This window comes from Patagioenas fasciata, chromosome 1 (assembly GCF_037038585.1).
Source record: "Patagioenas fasciata isolate bPatFas1 chromosome 1, bPatFas1.hap1, whole genome shotgun sequence".
Lineage (NCBI taxonomy): Eukaryota > Metazoa > Chordata > Aves > Columbiformes > Columbidae > Patagioenas > Patagioenas fasciata.
The window spans coordinates 109,116,024-109,135,937 of record NC_092520.1 but is presented as its reverse complement, the minus strand read 5'-3'; the positions used below and the strand labels follow the sequence as shown (position 1 = coordinate 109,135,937).

The 19,914-nt window shown below is 44.7% G+C and overlaps 1 protein-coding gene across 4 annotated transcripts in view; it reads left to right on the top strand.

The window, feature by feature from the left end:
- Window positions 1-19,914, top strand: part of NHS (NHS actin remodeling regulator) — a 262,192-nt gene that overhangs the window by 220,474 nt on the left and 21,804 nt on the right. For all 4 annotated transcript variants that reach the window (XM_071812648.1, XM_065857834.2, XM_071812655.1 and 1 more), the window contains exons 2-3: window positions 15,112-15,264; window positions 17,645-17,778. In XM_071812648.1, coding sequence (XP_071668749.1) covers window positions 15,112-15,264; window positions 17,645-17,778 — 287 coding nt within the window. The remainder of the gene's footprint in view (window positions 1-15,111; window positions 15,265-17,644; window positions 17,779-19,914) is intronic.

Here is a 19,914-nt window from a genome sequence, read left to right as displayed (position 1 = left end):
AGGCTGGTTCTTTTTTCTTTACTGACCATGGCAGGTTAATTCTGAATAACAAAGCACCCGTTGCTCACCCAATCTGATGCTTTGGAGCTGCTTATAAATGGTGGAGGTTGGTTGTGCTTGTAGGGGCCTGTGGGTCCAAAACTGAAGCCCAGGCAATACCAACCACAGCTCATCTGCAAAGCTCATCATGCTCCAAAGACCATGCCCTAGCATGGAATAAGCAAGCCTACTTTTATCTGGAAGAATATGACACTAAGAAAACCACTCAGTAAAGTATTATTGGACTAGTGCATGAAATGCATGGCCTATTATTTTAAGTGTAAATGCTTGGTGTAAATGATGATTTCTGCTCTTAAAACACAAAAGCAGAAGGAACATAGAAAAGGTTAGAAGGTCCCTGAAGGACAAGAGATGGCTGTGAAGGCCAGGAGGTGATTTGCCCTGGGTGGGAACGGGGATGCGCCAGTATATCCACCTACCAAACCAAATTGTACATCCAAACAACATCAGCCCAGACAACCACCATTTGAAAATGCTGTCTCAGTTTTTTGCTGTTCACCGCATACCAATTTCTGCATTTTCTTCTTCTTTTCTGTTTTTTCTCTTTTTTTTTTTTTTTATTTTAAGCTCAGCAGCAGAGTTAAGAGCTTGTTTTCATATTCTCTGTAACACCCTTACGATACTTCAGACAGTGCAAAAAAAAATAAGCAGATGGCTGTGAACTGATCTGTATTTGTATATAGAATGTCTCCAACTTAACGAACAATATCCATATTATAAAAAGAGTTGGCTGGGTTGGCTTCCCTTCCCCCTGTGCTGGCAGATGCTATGGGAGTTCGTAAGATGTGAAGATTGATTGGCAGCTCCCCCCATATCAGGGCTGGGGTATATCCGTGGGTGTCGTCTGCCTTTCCTTACTGAGCACATAAAGCATCTCAGCCTCCGGAGCAGTCTGGCACCTCTTCCAGCACTTTTTTTTTTCACTTGACACTGCTTGGAAAACTCACACAGAAAGAAGAGAGGCAAGAAGGAGAAGGCGGTGAAGTGGGAGGGAGGTAATTAGGCCCAGACCTGATGTTCTGGTGTATCCGCAGGGGCCAGAGAAGTCAGACAGAGCCATGACTGAGAAAGGACAGAGCAAAGACAACAAAATGTGACATCAGCTTATTGTGTCACATTTCTGAGCATTTTTGTCCCTTTCTTCATAAAAAAAAGGAATGTATTTGTTCAGTTTCTTGGGCAATGCTTCACCTTTCGAGTTAAAAGTCACGTTGCTTGGCTGTGACCCAAATTTGTTTTTTTAGTTTGCCATTAAACATATTAAACAAATAAATGTGGGAAGCCATCCATAGCTTCGCAGACACACATTGGTTTCCACACAGGCAATCCTGCTCCCATGTAAAGGCAGCATCTCCCCACTGGGTCCCTGATGGTGCTGGGACATGCCAGCTCAGCGCAGTCTGTCTTCTCATGGTCCTTCCATGGTGAACAGGTGGGGACAGGCTCTGCTAGAGGAGTATTCCGAGCTCTCAGAGGCTCATTTGTACTCAAAATCAGCAAGTAGCCTATCTGTTAGTTACAGAAATTCTCCAGGGCAAACAAATCCCCCCTGGGGAAAGTTACTTTTGTGATTACTTCCCGTTGTCTGCTTCTTTATGCTTGGAAACGTTGTCAACTTTGCTCCTCGTGAACAAATCTAGGCATCCCCAGAGTGCTTTCTCCCCTGATGCACCATTCCACTCGATACACAATACATTAAGGTCAAACACTGTTTGCTGCTCAACGGCCCCATTTTTTACTTACACTTCCTGCATGATAATTTTAATGGCAATGCCCTTCTTCCCCCTCTCCTAGTTTCCTTTCCTTTTTCTTTTCCTGAAAGTATTTCTTCTGGTTTGATTCCATTTCCTGTAGTTTGTTGTTTGTTTTTTTGTGTGTGGTTTTTTTCTGCAACTTACTTCCTGCAGTTTATTTTTATTTTATTTTAATCACTGCTTACAGTTGAGAGTTTGAAGAATTTCTGTCCATTGTTGCAGCCAGTGTCATTCTGCGTTGGTATTTCTGATAGTTACCAGCAGGTGTTGATGCCTGACATTTCTGCTCTGGTTTTGACTGGATGCAGCTAAACGTAGCCATTTCACCACACTTTCTGGTTTTCTTCGCATGGACAGTACTCAGTACGTGGTCATAATAAAATGTCTGCCCACACTTCAAAGGTAATAATTTTGTATGTACATTAAGCGAGCAATCGTTTGCCACTCTATGTATTTGCTGTGCTAAAGCCAACGTGTTGACAACTACCTTGTACTCTGTCCAATGCACACACAAAGACAGATGAATTACAAATGTGCAAGAATTTGCTTTCTGCTATTATGTTCTGGCCAACAACTCTCGCCAGAGTAGTCCACATCCATACAGCATCTGACAAACCCTGTAGTTCTTCAGCAGTTGTGGCTTTTGAGAAATCCCATCAGAAGTCAATTAGGTTTTCTGCATAAATATGTGGCTTAATAGTATAAATGTGAGCACAAACAATAGGATATGGTTTTGGCTCACAGAGCCATACTAGCCATAACAATAAGGATAGTCTATGTTATGATCTTTATTAACACCTTATGACACTTCACAAGAAGTAAATGTTTTGAAGTTTGTTTTAGCTTAATCATTTTCATGCTGTGTTTTATGTGCTAGTTGCTATTGGCCATGATGTCTCTGTTTGAAGTGGGGGTTTGCAGGTTGGCAGGAGCTGTAGGGGCTCCCTAGCTGGCATGGTAACAGGTTTGCATCTTCTGCAGGGATGTGCAAAGAGATACAGCTAACAATGCTCACCTCTCAGTCAAATTTGCATGCTAGCATTTACCATTTGAGGCTTGTGGACAATTTTAGGTAAGCAAGGACCTGAAATACAGTAGAAAAAAACAGTGCAACTCTGCAGAAAAAATATTACTGCCTAAAGTGAGCAAGCTGAGAACATGTTCTTCAAATAATAATAACAGTTGGAAAATAACTTATCTTGACATAAGTTATTGATCCTGCAGTCTAGGTATACCATATCACTAAGACAGTTTTCGAATGCTGTCTGGATGGGTTCCTTCTAAAAAGTAATCCAGTATATCTCAGTGGCATAGAAAGTCCAGTAAGTAATACAATCCAATCCATATATCATAACATGTCTGTGCATTGCAGATTAAGGGCTAATTTCAAGCCTAAAAAGCCTGGAGTGGAGAGGCTGCCATACCTGGGTAGGAGCTGAAGCCCCAGTGAGGACTGATGCGGGGACACGTCCTTGGCAGTGCAAGGTGGGGTGGAGGGGACTTGCAAGGCTGACAAGAATCTATCCCTAAGCGGGTTTCTTCATTAAATTCAATTCCTCTGAGAAAATATAGAAGGACAGGGGGCAAGAATCTACATTTTCAGGCAGCTATCCTTCCCCCTTACGAAACAAAATAGACCATGTTCATTATTGTTTCAACAAGTGACTCAGCAAGTCAGCCCGCCATTCTACTTCTTCCTAGCTGACTTCTCCGTGTGGTTCTCTGAACCCTTACAGCCCTGTTTGCTCTGATGTTTTACACGAGTGTCTTGTCAGAAGTGAGTCTGGAGATGGATATTGCTGGACAGTGTTGAAATAGGACCCTTCTCCTGGCCCAGGGCCCCTTCCTGGGCTGTGTGTCCCACCAGCCCAGTTCACAGCCAGTTCTCTGAAACAGGGCTTCAAGTAAAGCTCTTGGGAGGCTGGGGCTAAAACGAACTTCTGAGAGGGCTGGTGATGGAGAACTTGTGTATTCACTGAGTTTGAGCAAGAATTTTACCTAGAGGACCAGAGGAGCTACACAGTAAACTGGTTGTATCATTAACTGCACCTCAGTGGCCCAGCTGACCCTGGGCCACCATCAGGGTGGCACAGGAGTAACCTTTTTGAATCATGTGTGTGATTTTAGTTGCCTGCTCCAAAAAATATGCTGCCTTACCATAATGGGGAGGAAGCTTCCCAGGGCAGGCATGGCCTCAAGAGCCATTAGAGACCTTAGAGAGGGCCAGGTCACTCAGTCCTTGCAGGAAAGGACTGGTGGAGCTGCAGGAGCAGCAAGAATATTTCCCCAGGGGAAAGGAAAAAAAGTTGCCTTTTGTCCCTCTGAGGTGATTGACTTTCTGTCTTCCCTCAAATGCCAGTGAGTAATTTTGAGGAACATGTGTAGCAATAGTAGCATAGTATTTACTAACTATAATTGGAAAAAACTGTTGCTCCTAACCTCAACTTGCAGTTAAGCAGTGTTCAGGGCATCTAGCCAAGCACGCTGAAAAAGACTGATGGGTAGGAAAAGGTGTGAAATATGAGCCACCACCTCTACTCTTCACACATGGCTTGTTGTTCATGACTTTTGGGTGTTTGATTTCTCAGCCTCCAGTGGAAAAGAAGAGGGGCCCTACATGTTAATTTTCTGCGTAAACTCTTCAGTCTGGTTTATCACTTGGGAGCAGCTTCCAACCTCAGATATTGGCTTCCCCATGCAGTTTGCTAAAGGCGGGAAGGTCAAAAGTGTTGTCAGGCATTGGAACAGGCTGCCCAGAGAAGTGGTTGAGTCACCATCCCTGGAGGTATTTAAAAGATGCGTAGATGAGGTTCTTAGGCACATAATTTAGTGCCAGTGTTAGGTTAACGGTTGGACTCGATGATCTTGAGGGTCTCCTCCAAACAAAATGATTCTATGATTACATGAAAATCACCCCCAGCACTTTTGTACTAAATACAAAATGTAACCTGTGTGTTTGGCTTGGGTTTGCTCTTCAAATTTCTTCGGTTTTTTTTCTGATATAGCATATGCATTGCCCTTCCAACACAGTGACTTTGTCATTACCCAGGGGGAGCCACATCAGGGACTAACAAGATGAAGCAGTGGGGCTATAGGGCTTTTTTTTCTTACAGGTTATCATCTTGAACGAAGAGTAGGTCAGTAGTAAACAAAACGCTGTCACCCGCTGATGGCCTTCTGATGCCCTGCACAAAACAAGTTGGTGCCCTCAATCTGCAGTCCGAGAGACAGGTTTGTGTATTGCAGCACCTCAGCGTAACTGATGCTAAGTGCCACTTCTGAGAGCCAAATGGAGAAGGCACAGAGGTTGATGGGGACTAACTCTTAGAGTTTTGAATTGAAGGTTGTAATTTATGAAGATTTTGTACTTATTCCAAGTCACCTGAATCTTATCTTCCAACATGCCAAATTCCATGTTGAGTCATCTTCCAGTGTGCTTTTTCAAGGCCCCCAGTGTCTTACAGCTGCATGTTCACAAACGTGGAGACGTTGTTTGTATCACAGATGCTGATGTGGAAATGGGTGCTCCAATGTGCAAGCCTCTGCTCTTCTTCAAAAGACGATCGTCAGCATAGACTAGGTATACTTGTTCAGATAGAAATATGCAAGAGAATTGAATGTTTTGAGTAGGAGAATAGGCAAGATACGTTGCTTGACAGCCAGCTGAATATGAGCCAGCGGTGTGCCCAGGTGGCCAAAAGGCCAGCACCATCCTGGCTTGTGGGGCCAGCAGGACTAGGGAAGTGATTGTGCCACTGTACTCGGCACTGGTGAGGCCCCACCTTGAATCCTGTGTTCAGTTTTGGGTCTCTTATCATAAGAAGGACATTGAGATGCTGGAGAGAGTTCAGAGCAGGGCAGCGACGCTGGTGAGGGGCCTGGAGCACAAGTCTGATGAGGAACAGCTGAGGGAACTGGGGCTGTTCAGCCTGGAGAAAAGGAGGCCGATGGGAGACCTGATCACTGTCTACAACTACCTGAAAGGAGGTTGTAGCACAGAGCGGGTTGGTCTGTTCTCCCAGGTAGCAAGTGATAGGACAAGAGGAAATGGCCTCAAGTTGCACCAGGGGAGGTTTAGATTGGATATGAGGAAAAATTTCTTCACAGAAAGGGTTGTCAGGCACTGAAACAGGCTGCCCAGGGAAGTGGTGGAATCACCATCCCTGGAGGTTTTTAAAAGGCATTTAGATGAGATTCTTAGGGACATGGTTTAGTGCTAGAGTTAGGTTACATTATGGTTGGACTCGATGATCCTGAGGGTCTCTTCCAACTGAAATGATTCTATGATTCTATGAAAACTGCTGCCAAAACACTATTTTACGTATCACAAAAATGTCTATAAGCTGGGAAATGTGAGGGTGGGTTTTTTTGCAAGTTCCTGAAGGTAAGGATTAACGAAGGTAGGTAGAACAGTAAATTAATTTTGTAAAGCTTTGTTCCTGAGTGCTGGCATGTGAAATCAGGGTGACTGATCTGAGAGTAACATCACAGTGAACCACACACTTCTCTGTGATAAAAAGGAGAGCATTATGGTGACCTGTTGGAGCAACTCCAGCAAGCTTAATAGTAATTTGGGCTGAGTCAGTACAGGGGAAAAATAGCAGAGCAGTGAGGGAGAATTGCAAAGGATGTCTAAAAGCGTGCTAACAAAGTGTTTTATAGAGGCCACACACTACAATGCCAGAGATAAGAGACTTTATCTTGCTGTGTATTGAGAGTGGGAGTAATGTGAAGGGTCAACATGGGAAGAAATATGCATTGACAAGCACTGAAAGTGTGCCAGACTGAAAGAAGTGTTTTCAACTAATTAAGCATGTAGGATTGAAAGGGCTCTCTTGAAACACTGATTTCAGTTACATGCTCTGGGGTGAGTACACACAAACGTGTATGTATATGCATGTGTGTGATGTCATATCATCCTTGCTATAACAATCCATCCTTACCATTAGGTCCAGTAACCTTAAATTAGTTTGGTTCAGCATTTTTCTTTAACATTGCTTATGCTTTCAGTGTTTTACTGGCTAATTAGCTGTTTTGTTTTCTCATGGAGCATGGCAGCAAGCTGAAATGAATATGGACTCATCCTGCAGAATAGTTGACGTAACAACAACCTCAAGCTTGCCCAGCAGGACTCCCATGTTGTCTGCCTTCTTTCCCATTGCCCTGCAGGCAACACCAATGCTGCCTTTTGTATCGCTTCCACTCACTTAGGTGGGGCATGAATTACTTCCCAGCTGGGTTGTGGTCTCTGAAGCTGTAGAATTGGATTAAATGTTTAATTTCATGCATACAAATACACAACTGAGGAAACTTTTGGCTAGTCCTGTATCTTCAGCTGCCCTGGGAATAAAGTCTGACCCTATTGGTGGTTTCTTTTTTTGCTTACTAACCTGCTTTCCCTGATGGGCTTCCTGACATCTCTGACTGAACAAGGACCATGGAAACACCATGGCTACACATACATTATTGAACATTTCAGATGTTTGTTAAAATATAAGTATGTTGCGCTCTATCCAGAGCTTTCTGTCACCATGCATTAGAAGAGATGTGCACTGAGGGAGATTTCTTTGCTACAGAGCTGGGTGTGATGGGGTGGGGGTGAACGCACAATTGCACATATTCATGGATATGTATTATATAATATGTAGACACGTGCACCTAAAATAAAAATGCCATTCACCTCTCACGAGTGAGAAGGGCAACTCCACTAATGAAACCCTCCAACAGAAAACTGCTGTCTGTGGCTACATTTGCCAGTATTTTGTAGCTGAAAGCATAAAGCTATTTCTCGCCCAGCCACTCTTGGAGGCCATGTAAAACATAGACCAGAGAACAGAAATAAAAGGAGAGGAAGAAATCACTGGCTAGAGAAACTTCATAGGAATAAAGGCTTGAATGTACAAAATACTGTGTATTTCTGGGAGGTTATTGTCTCTCCTGCCGTGACAGCTTTGAAATATCAAGTCCCATTCTGGCTGCTGTATCTTATTTGACCAAGTTAGGGAAAGCAATTAATATGTTCAAACGCCACCAGCGGTGACTGAAAGCAACAAAGCCAAGAATGGGATTAGCGTGTGGTACTCTTCACATAAATGCATATTGCTTAACATCCTGATCTCCTTACATGTATAAGAACCGCACACTTCCCAGCCCTCTTGAATTATGTCTGTTCTTGTGCCAGTTAATTGCACACCAGGTGAATGCAAAATTCAAGGATCTGCACATTGAAATGGCATCCAAATCATATGTTTTCCAGTTTTTTAATCTCTCTAGATAACTGAACACTGAGTAGACATAGAGTTTTGTCCACTTGTCCACTTTTCCTCCTGAATAGCTGTTATTTCCATATGTGTGGCATAAAGGGAGGCAGAAAATGTCACAGAAACCATGGCTGAAATGTGAGAAGTTTCATCATATTGGCAAGAAATAAAACAATACAAAGAGCATAAAAGATCATGGTCTTTCTCAACAGTTCCTGCTGCCGGTGAGGCTTCTGCCTTTTTGCTTGAGTTTGAAAAATTTGCTAAATGGTCCATCCATGAGCGCAGAACAGAATAATAATTGTGCTCATGTTATTGCCCACATGCAGCTAAAGCCTTAACTTGTTTTGTCATGTCTCCCCTCCTGTTTGTCTGGAGGGCAGCTGCAGCCCGTGCAGACGCAGTTGCACTGGCTTTGATTTGAATGTGTGATTGCCAGTGGCAGGGGAGATGTGGTGATCCAGGCTTCAGCTCCAGATCGGTCACCCAAACCATGTCTTGAGGCCTAAGGCACTGGAGTTTGCTCCTCGTATCCATCCTGGACTCAAGTTGTTCAGTGCAAAAAATACTCAGAAATAATTTTGGTTTCTGCCTTGATAATAGCAAGAATAAGATATAATGATGTGCAAAGGCATTATAAACCAGGTTTTGGGCTCCCAGAGAGAAGTAACCAAGGAGCAGACCACCTGAAATGGGGCATCAATCACCCATAGCCCTGTGACGGTGTGCGCTGCAAGGACTGAAAGGGAAATGTCTGCACTGAACAGTGCCCTCATGGACGTCAGAGTCCGCCAGGAAAGCAAAACCAAAAGATGTGACCAAGGATGGGGGAATCCCATTAAGATGCTGAAAAAATCCCAAAGATGCACAAGAGTGGCAAGGAAAAGGAGACAGGGGTTTGGGTATGCAGTTTTCTATTTCACTGAGGATTGAGGGTCTTATGTGAGAGGCATCCTGCTGGGTAAGTCCCAACACCCTCCATGGCATCCCTGTGAAGCAGCAGACACAGAGGGAGCTGCTTTGAAAGTACTGAGCTTGCTGATGCGTTGCACAAAATGTGGGACATGTACGGTGGAGGAGCGACTGTAGATTTTTATCAGCTTTGTAGGCTTAAACCCCCTGGGTATTACAGCAAAGACACGAGTACTTGGGGGAAGAATACGTCTGAGACATTCAGGGCTATAAATAAAATTCACATCAGACTCAGCACTTGCCTCAATGAAAAATTTATGCACTAAAATGCATGATGGAGTTGGATGTGTTGCCAGGCTGCCTAGTCTTTGGGATAATCTGGTTTTCCTCAGAATTAATTTTCTTGCAATGTTTTGCACACAAACTTAGCAGTAACTCACTGCTGACCTGGGCAATAGGTGTGGAAGTTGGATCAGGTTGAACCCTGCTGCTGCTGCTCGCATAGGCCTGTTTATTCAAAGCTGTGTGAACATACGTCTTTCCTATTATGCTGACTTTCACAAAAAAACCTGAAATGGCTAGAAAAAAATGGCATTTGCTAACATGACAGCTCAAGCATGTTAACACTAGAGGAGAAGGGCTCCCCAAGCAGGTCCTGGCATGGTGCTGGTGGCCACAGCAGCCTTGCAGAGCATCCTGCATCCCTGCAGCACAGCAGGAAGAAGAGGTGGGTGCACAGCCCCCAGCTCCTCTTCCTCCTGCACAGTGCCTGGGTCATTAGAGCCTCTCATAAGAGCAACTGGGCTCTGAAAAAGGCTTATTTGCTAGTCTGATCCTTTTAAATTGTGGGTTTTGTCTCTTGGAATCCAGATACTTTAATCAGGATTCAGCAGCTGCTGGTTCAGCCATGCTTGTGCAGGAGTTCAGGTTGTGGTGGCTCTGGGCTCTGTCCCTTAGCAAGTAAGCACCTTCCTTGCTTGCCACTCAGATCGCCTCCAGGCTCCACACTTCTTCACACTTTACACTAAATCATGTTTTCTCTTTGAATGAGGAAGCATAGGAAATTATCTTTCCCTCCCCATTCCCGTGCCTGCCCCCCACAACTTATGGCAACTATAATACAGAAAGAAATAATAAAAACTTGAGAAACAGAAGGAGCTTGAGTGGGGGAGGTAAGCATCTAGAGAAGCAGACGGAGTTGGGGGGGGAAACCCCTGCATCTATCAAGTAAATAGAGCAGAAATCTTGCTTGGCCTTTGTGGTGTTATTATTAGAACAACCACGCCTGAGTGCACGAAAGCTGCACAACCTTCAAGCATCCACATCCAGCTCTGCCACAGCAGGATCTTTTTTCTGCTTTGCTAAATGAGGTAGGGAGCATGTATGAGGGGATATGAAGACAAGAACGGTCTATAAATGATAAATATGATCAACTTCAATGAAACAGCTGTTTGGAAACCGTCAAAAATCTTCTCATGAGAACAGCTATTAGTGTATGTCTGTTTGACATTGGCTGTCAGGAAACCAGCCAATGTTAATGGAGCCACAGAATGTAATGGGGAATCCGTTTAAATGGTCTCTTGTCATTTTGTCATCCCACAAGACCAAAAAAACAATTACTTTAACTCAGGAATGAAATGAACATGATAGTTCATATGATTCACTTGTATATTCTAAATTGATCAAAGTGCACACTAAAAATATATTAACAATCCATGTCTGATGCCTGAAATGCAGCATTTCCTGTATCTGTACAGGCTGCTTTTTCTCATTCAGTTTGGTGTCCAGCGGTTAATAATTTAAAGACTGTGGCTTTACAGTTTCTGTATTGCTTTATTTATTATGCATGTTATGATGATGCTGAGGGGCTACAGCCACATGCAGGTTCAGCACTGTGAAAACAGCCTGCGGAGTAAAACACCGAGTGAAGGGAACTGCTGGCTGGAAGAGATACTTGATTCCCATTTCACAGGACTGAGGCATAGGGAGTGTGGATATTTAACTCAGGCTCTTAGCAGAGGTAGATGGCGAAGCTTTGACTGAACAGGTCTTCTGGATCTCAGCCCAGTGGTCTTTGAATAACCTTGCCACAAGGATGGCTTTTTTTACTTTTAGTGGAGATGAGAGATGCAGCCCTGTGCAGAAAATCAGATGTTCAGTGGTCCTGAAAGCCCACAGTCCACTCCTGTGGTTGCATCCTCTGGCTTCAGCTCCCAGCAATGGTGCAAAGGACAATGTGCAAGGAACGAAGTAGAAGCGGGTCCCACTTTTGGCAGACAATCACATCTGGAAATCCCCTTCAGAAAGGGTGCAGGCTCACTCATTTAACAGTGAGCTTCTTTCTCTCTCTTTCTCTTCACCGGGAAGTTTTTCTAGAGCTTCTCTGCCCTGAGGTTGGGATGTTGTTCTTCGAACATCCAGCCTAATTGCGTTTGTGGTGGGTTTATACTTATTTGTCCTTGGGCCAGCATTGTCCTCTACCCTACCCAGTGCTTCTGCCTCCCTCTGAGCTCCTCCCCCACCACAGGCTGAGAATATTCATCCCCTTGCAGCTTTTTCACCAGCTCTTTTAGTTTGTATTCTGGACTGTCTAGAAAATCCACTCTGCCTTTAAGTATTCTACAGGACTGTTCTGTTCTGTGTATTGTGCAATATTTCTGGTTTCTTGGTATTAGTGGGGCGTATTCTCCGACACAGCAATTCAGAGTTACTGCAGGAGAAGGTGAGAAGGTTTGGATGTGCACTGGCTGGGGCCATGGCACAGGGTACTGGAAGCTTCTTAGTGCCCTATCATTTGAAGATAAGCAATGTATTTGTGCTTTATTTTTCTTTTGGTACAGCACTATGCACAGCTCTGCCAGGTTTGCCAGCTAAGGGAGACTTGGATGGCTAAGAGGTCATGCTATTTTAGTAGTATCTCTGAAGAGCAATGTGTGTCTACAACTGTAAGTGTGTAGTAGAATTGTTTTAGCTAGGTTTCATTTTTAAGTCTCACACAAAGTGTAGTAACCCAACTCCCACTCTTCTTATTTGTGAAACACTGCTGCCAAAGTGAGAAGAGCTTTCTACAAGTTAAATTTTGCAGCAAAATCTATTCTAGTCTAATGAAACATGTGAACATTTGACAGGTAGGTAAAACTTTCCACTCTCTTACTGAGCTTCATCACAGAGAACTACTAGAGCTGCAGTCTAGACAGATTTTTTTCTGGGAGTAGGAAGGAACTGCTTGTGCCTGCCATTTCATTAGCCTCCAGGGTACAATTTGTGATCATGAATATCACATATCCTCAGCGATATAAAGAATGGGTGGGGTATCATTACTATCACTTGTAAATTTTTGTCCTGAGATGAGCTTCCCAAGGAGGCGGTGCAGCTCAGAACAGGATCGAGGCACTTTATTTTGTGTTTCAGTATGTTGTCTGTAAAATAGACATAGTGCTTCCTTGCCCCCAAGGGGTAAAGGAAATATGAAAATCAGCTAATGATGGTGAGATATTCACCTACTGCAGTGGTGACAGACAGACAAGCTATCAAAAGCTCTGCTTGAGATTTGGCAACATTACGTTATTACAGTGTCTATCATTTAGTAAGTAAATCCTCATTATGAACACCTAGAGGTTGCTGTCATTCATACTACAGACACCCCCACTATCAATCTTTTTTTTTCTCACCCTGATGCTGTTCCTTGCACTGACACCGTGGCCAGTTGCATAGAGCAGCACTACAAACATAGAGTGAAACCCACCTGCAAAAACCCACTGAGAAGCAAAGTAAGGCTGCCTACTGGACAGAGAGTTTGAGGTCCCTTCAGTGGTGCTGAAGCTCTGAGAACCTGAACTTCAGCAGGTCTATCACCATATTATACCACCACTTTCATCCTGACACCCACAAAGTTTTGTGAACTGGATTTTTTTTCTTATTAAAGAATAGCATCCCACACATGGCAGCATGGTTCCTGGATTTCTCCCTTTGTGTTTGCTTCGTCCTTTTTTTCCTACAGTACTTTCCCCGTTTGTTTTTCTATACAAAGCACGCTGGTATGCCTTTGGCCCACGTGAATGTTGTTTTGCATCAAAGAAAGCAACAAAACCAGAAAGGGCAAAACCTCCGAGCAGCTCTCTGACATGTTGCACTGACTCCCCTTCAAAAAAGGGCAACTACTGCTGAAGATTGGAGAGCGCAAATGCATTGAAAGTAGATGGGAGAGAGCCCTGAAATTTGCTATTTCCTTGATTGGACACAACATACTGCTGCAGATGTTCTGTCCCAACCCCTTTCTCTGGCTTAGCCTCCCTCTTGGTGGTGTTTCATAACAGCAGAATGTCCCTTCTTCTCTTGTGGAAGTGGTGGTGGCCCTGCTGGACAACGGCTGGGGGATGCACTTGCTTGGAGCAATAAAAACAATGTAAGGGAGGAGCCCAGACACAAAATACCCATCATCTCAGTGAGCAAGGCAGGTTCTGGAGGAGGGGGCTGGCACACAGGCTGGGTCTCTAACACAGAGTTGCAAATCCCTGGTAATGGTCTCCGGGTAGGAGTGCTCTGGCCATCAGCACTGCACAGGACTGTGTTGAGATTGAAGCCACCTCTTGCCAGAGAGGGGATATGCTAGGGAGAGCAGGGCCAGGGTGTACTGCCCTGCTTGAGAGAGATGAGGGCAAAGGAGAGGAGTACATGGCTGGTTGAGGCATCAACCCAAGGCACGCTGGCTGTTTAGCTCCCTGCTCGGAAGGGAACTCCAGGAGGCACCTCCACTACCCTTCCTCCTGTGTGTGAGGGACCTTACCGGCATCGCACTGCCTTGTCCTGTAAGCAAAACAGGTGCAGCAGCTCTTTGGCATTAGAAGAGGAGATGACTGGAGAGACTGTATTGATGCCTTTGTTCAGCCTGGAGAAGGGGAGACTGAGGAGACACCTCATCTCAGTCTACAGCTGCCTCACAAGGGGAGGAAGAGGGACAGGGGCTGATCTCTTCTCGTTAGTGACCCATGACAGAACCCGAGGGAATGTCAGGAAGATGTGCCAGGGGAGGTTTAGGTTGGACATGAGGAAAAGGTTCTTCCCCCAGAGGGTGGTGGAGCACTGGAACAGCCTCCCCAGGGAGGTGTCACGGCCCCAAGCCTGGCAGTGTTCAAGAAGAGACTGGACAATGCCCTAAGACACACGGTGTGAACTGTGGGGTTGTCATATGCAGGGACAGGAGTTGGACTCCATGATCCTTGTGGGTCCCTTCCAACTAAGGACATTCTGTGATTCTGTAGAAGTAGGAGCAAGCCCAGTGCTGTAGCTTGAGGACATGCCCTGTGCTCTTGCTGCTTTACATAAGTTGATGAGCACAGGTGTAACAAGCCTGCTCTGCTCTGCCAGCCACAGCAGAGCCCTGGCACCCCTCATAGCTCTCCTTTCCTGCTTTGGCCCTTGGAAATCTGTCTCCTGCATACGCTGAGGTTAGGAACATCTCCCCTGAGAAATTCTCTCAGACCTTTAGTGGACTCGGTTCATTTAACTTTCAGAGGCAGACTTCTGGGATTTCTCTGTGGAGGAACTAAAGTGTTCCTGTCCCTCAGAAGTCCCTGTGTATTAAGGGAACCTCTTTTGATAGGTGACAGTTAAAGTCACTCGGCAGGGTGGGCAGTTAATCTCAGTCATTACACCCTGGAAGGCAATGGGCTAGCAACCTGTGTCAGAAATTAGTCGTGCATAACACAATGTAGTGAAAGAGCATATTGGCAGGAGAAAAGGTAAATGAGAGACCTATTCCGCCCTCTGCTCTTGCTTGAAACATCACTGTGGTAAGGTTGCGCAGCTTCTTTTCATTTTCATTTTGCTGCCTATAAAATGATTATCCCTTTAGTCCATGTATTTCACATCGATATAGTAGCATTGCCTCCAGAGAGCTATTTTCAGTCTGGCAAAAGGGCATTGTCTAAAGGCTAAATGGTATAATGTGGTATGGAAATACGAAGAAGATAATGGTTGCTCTGATTTGGTGGGAGGAGAGGTGCTGTATCATCACTAGTGCCAGTTCTTAGCACTGGTCTTCCAAGCGAGAGCCTTTTCTTTTCAGCTAGGTTGATATAAGAGAGGCTAGGAGTCTTACCCTGTATTCTGTTTTTATCCTACAGCTGTCTCCAACCTGGATGCAGAGAGCAAACTGAGTGTCTATTACCGAGCACCTTGGCATCAGCAAAGAAACATCTTCCTCCCCTCCACCAGACCTCCTTGCGTGGAGGAGCTGCACCACCACGCCAAGCAGCACCTGCGAGCCTTGCGCAGAGGTAGGTGCTGCTTCTCACTCCAGCTCCATGCATGTGACACCTCTCCATGGTCCCCTCTGGGCAGCAGTGGGGTGCTCAGGCACAGGCACAGGGCTGTGGGCACTGGTCTCCACTGGGACTTAGGTACTCAGGCTAAGAAATAGATCTGAAGAAATTCTAGCATTAGAAGAGGTTTGTGCCCTCTTTTGGCTTTTCTATGCTTACTTGAGTAGAGCTGAAAAGGACTTTTTATTTTCCATTTTAAATTCATTGTTTAAATGTTTTTTCTATTAAAGTGGATATGTCTGAATTTTAAGTGTGTGCAAATTCATGCTCCAGCCCTAAAAGGATGGAGGTACTGAGTGTATGAACAAGGCCATCGTGTCTCCCTCTGCTACACAGATGTTAAACAATGCCTCAGCTCCAGGACAGACAAGATTTAACTTCCCAAGGGCTGAAACTGGAGCCCAGGGGTATTACAGAGTCTCCACAGAAACTGAGCTGTCTGCGTGGGGTTTCTAAGCATGATACTGGAAGAAATGTGCATCCTTCAAGGGTGACAGCTGAAAGCCAGGTGATACCCCAAACAGCTTGGAAGGGTAGGGCAGGTGTCCCCTCCCAAGACCAAGGAACACCTCCTGGCATTGCCTGGCAAACAGGAGAGACCTGTCTCCTCAAAACCAGAGCAAAGTGGGAGCAATCAAGGTCACAACCAGGCTCCTGGATCCCTGCCACGAAGGGAATTTGCTAGGCACAAACATCTGAATGCCCCTACAACAGCACACTACAGGGAAGGCAAAAGATGGGGAAAGGTCAGTTTTCACTGGGAACCTAACAAAGAAAAAATTCTTACCAGAAGCAAGTAGAAGTAGGCAAACAAGCCTGTCTTTCTTCTGAGAGATATGGAAGGAGAAAATCCATGCAGGTCACCCGTAAAATGTTCAGCAGCAGCCTCCTGTGTTGGAATTGCTTTGCACCATCAGCTGTCATTGCCTTGCTCATTTATTACTGTTATCAGGTTATAATAATAATCGATTACTCAGATCTGCAGAGCATCTGTTAGCTGGATAAAGCATTCCAATTAATTACTGCATTTGAACCTTTGTACAGATCTTAGCTCAAGAACACACTGAGGGTGCAGTATGTCTTCACAGCACTGCAAAGAGTGATACAGCTGAATTGCAATCAGAGTAGTGCTGGAGTAGAGCAGAAGTTGGCTTTTCTGTTCTCAGCAGCTCTGCTTTGCAGTTGTCCCAGGAGCAGGCTGATCTCTGCCTGCCATCTTGTGGGCAGGAGAAATTCTGACAGCAGCACAGGGAGGCAGCTGTCAGAAAATGCCTCATCATTTTCAAGCTACAAATCTCAGTTTTGGCAGCTTCCCGTCCCCCGTGTTTAACAGCAGCTGTGCAGGTTCAGCAGGCAGCTTGTCGTGTGCTGCTTTATTTTATTTTCCAAATAACTGAATGTATTGGAGTGAAATTATAGTCTGAAATTTACCTTAAACATGTTTTTTGTGTCTCAACTATTTCTTCTATCAGAATGTCATTCTCTTTATCTGTTTAGCCAGGAGTAATTACAAGTAAATGTTAGATGAGAAAACAGCTATGCTAGTAACAAACGTTTTCGGCTGGACCATGACTATGTACATCAGGTGAATCCATCATCCCCTTCCAGCAGCACTCCATGCAAAGAGTTATTATCTGACTGTCATCTAAAATTAGGGAGGGGAAGTCCATGAGCATTCCCTCGATGACATGGAAGGTTTCAGAGACTTGGGAGTGATGGTGGAAGAGGACTGAATATTTTGAGCTGTTGGTGAAGGAAGGCTCCTCTGGGCCTGAGGTGGAGAGATCTTGACTTTTCCAGGATGATCTCCATACCAGAACACAGAACTACTGCTGCAACAACCTTCATGACGTCAAGCCAGAGCCCAGGACCTGGTGCTGCTGTGCAGCCAGGGAAAGAAATCCTACGCGGGGCTGTGTTTCCTTTTTTCTCCTCAGAGAGGTGTATTTTATATGGGTAGAGCTCAGGAGTTACTGCATCTCAGTGTTTCAGGCCAACAGGAGCTGCAGGTTCACATCGGGAATCAGGCCTCAGGACCCAGGTGCCTAGAAAATAGCTCCTTTATCACTGAGATAAAGGGTATAAATCCAATTTGGGGACAATTCAAGTTTAGTGCACACACTGAGGTGTGTTGTGTGAGTGTTGTTCTTCCAGAGGCTTGGATGTCTGGTGAGTACTTGTCCTCTTCAGTTGCAACAGGGATCATGGTCAGTGGAGAAGGACCTTCATCTTTGGAGTCCATGTCCTGTTCATGTCTCTGTTGTGCTGTTAAAAGAGACATTTATATGTTTTTACAACTCTGAAAGACTCATGTCTTCCTTCTCCTCCAAAACAGAACATCAAAGCCGAGGTGATAACAGAGAGCAAAAAGTCCAAGGCCCCATCGCTGTGGTGGCTCCCCCGTTTCCTCCATTCCCTGCAATCTGCAGTCAAAAGAAGCAAACGATAAAGGACCGGCACTTCCTACCAGTAAGTCTTTCACTGCAGCTATCGCACACTAGCACGTTATTAGCATGGTGGGACCTAAGCATGACAGTGCTTCACAAGTGACCTCCTCACCCCCAGCCCATGCAGGTACAACACAGCTGACCTTAAAGATTGTCGGCAGCGTAACTCGGGTCACAGCTTCCAGCAGCCAGCCCCAGGGTGGATGTTTCCATTGAGAAACCTCTTATTTTCACACATGGCCAGCACACATATGTTCTCATTCACACACTCCTTCACATTCTCCACTCCTGCTTTAGGCAGCACTTCCAGGACCCTCCTGTAATTTCAGTAAATGCTGTAATTTCAGCCCTGGCATTAGCATTGCCAGGAGACAAAAACTCAAGGGCTTTGAGTGCTGGCTTGAAGTTCACATAGATAGATAGATAGATAGATAGACAGACAGACAGACAGACCCAGCAGCACTTCTCCAGCTACAAGGAATGACAGTTTCCACATATAAATGGGCAATGGTCCTGTTCCGCATAGTCCACCTCCGTGCATTTTTTTCAGATGGTTCATGTCTCACACATGTCCCTGCAGCCAGCCAAGTGGGAAAACTAGCTGAAGATCTGGTCCTGGGTGTCTGTGCTGACTTGCCACTGCTGCACTAATTTGAAATCAAGTTAGTGTTGACAATATGGTATTTATCGTTGTTCAAGGAAGTGTACCAGATCCAAAAGTTTAACTCTGATTGGTTTCCCACTGTTTTCAGCAGGACTTGGGTACCACTGTGGCTCTGGGTGTTTGACCCATGAAAGGGTCATAGTAGTTACATTCTACCCTGTGTTAAAAGTCATTGCATTCCTCAAACCATTTTAAACTCCACAAGTCAGACCTGGATTTGACTTTTAAGCAATGCCCATGTCTAGTGCCAGCCATTAGTGTAAGGATAGATTTGTCCTGCATCTCCAGGTACAGGGACAGTGGCAACTACAGTGATGCTACACAAATGAGCACATTATAAGTGTGTAACTACTAGTCATTTACTTAGCTTAAAAATCCAAGTACATTCATCCCAACATGTTATATTAATCATATGGAAGCACTGTAATGGTAAAGGGGTCACAGTGCAAAGCACTTGTCCAGGGACCAAAACATCATCTCGCCAGTCCACAGGAAAAGAGGAAGAGTTTTGTTTCTCATTTGAGAGCATGAAGTGCATGTTAAGGTTTTCATTAGTTTGACTATTCTGGCTTTTTGGCTGCTTACCTAGATAATTTCAAGGAAAGCATCACCATCACTGCAGGCTTTGAACTGGTTAAATTTTCAGGCCTTATGTTTCAACTGAAAGAAGATACCTTGATGTTAAGGGACAGCATACAAAAGAGTTCCAAGACAGAAAGGAGAAACAGACTTGATATGTCATCCTCAAAGCTAGTGCTAGTATACTCACTGAAAGGTAAAGGAGCTGTGACCCCATGCTATGGATCAGAACTAGTTACAGACAATAGTTTGGACAGTATATTGAACATAAAGCTCTCTTAGAACCAGGTGGGGAACAAGGCATGTCTTTTGAAATTGTATGCTCAGTGGGGAAAGGCCTGAATCTTTGCTGTGTTTGGAAAACAACCAGTGTGTTTTAGACATTACTTCCATCTGTGGAACACAAAATAATAAACAGTGAGCAACCCTCTGACACCTGTATTAGCTGGCAAAATTAAGTCATGCTGAAGGCAGATGTCTTGGCTTTATCAGCAAGTCCACCTTTTTCTTTTCAAGAGAGAGAATATTAAGCTTTTTGCCCACCCATATTGGGCCTTTTATTGGAAGTTGACCAGGTTCAGTGTTCCCCTAAGGATGAACAAACCAGAGCTCTTTGAGGGTTGTCATCCTATCGATTTCAAGGCACTGGGCAATGTTCTGCTTTGGTAACTGCAAATACTCCAAGGCCAGAGTACTTCAAAGTGCCTTGGCCCATTTTTTAGAGAACTTTTTGTTCGTGGAGCAACTGCAAAAAGAGAGAACAAGGCAAAATGAAGCTGCACATGAATGCTCTGTCTGGCAGAAGGTTAATCAGAGATTTTTACAAGACACTGCAACAATGAATAGCTAATTGATATTCTGCCAACCATCATGACTTAATGATATAATTACAAAAGAAAGTTGAAAATGCTGTTA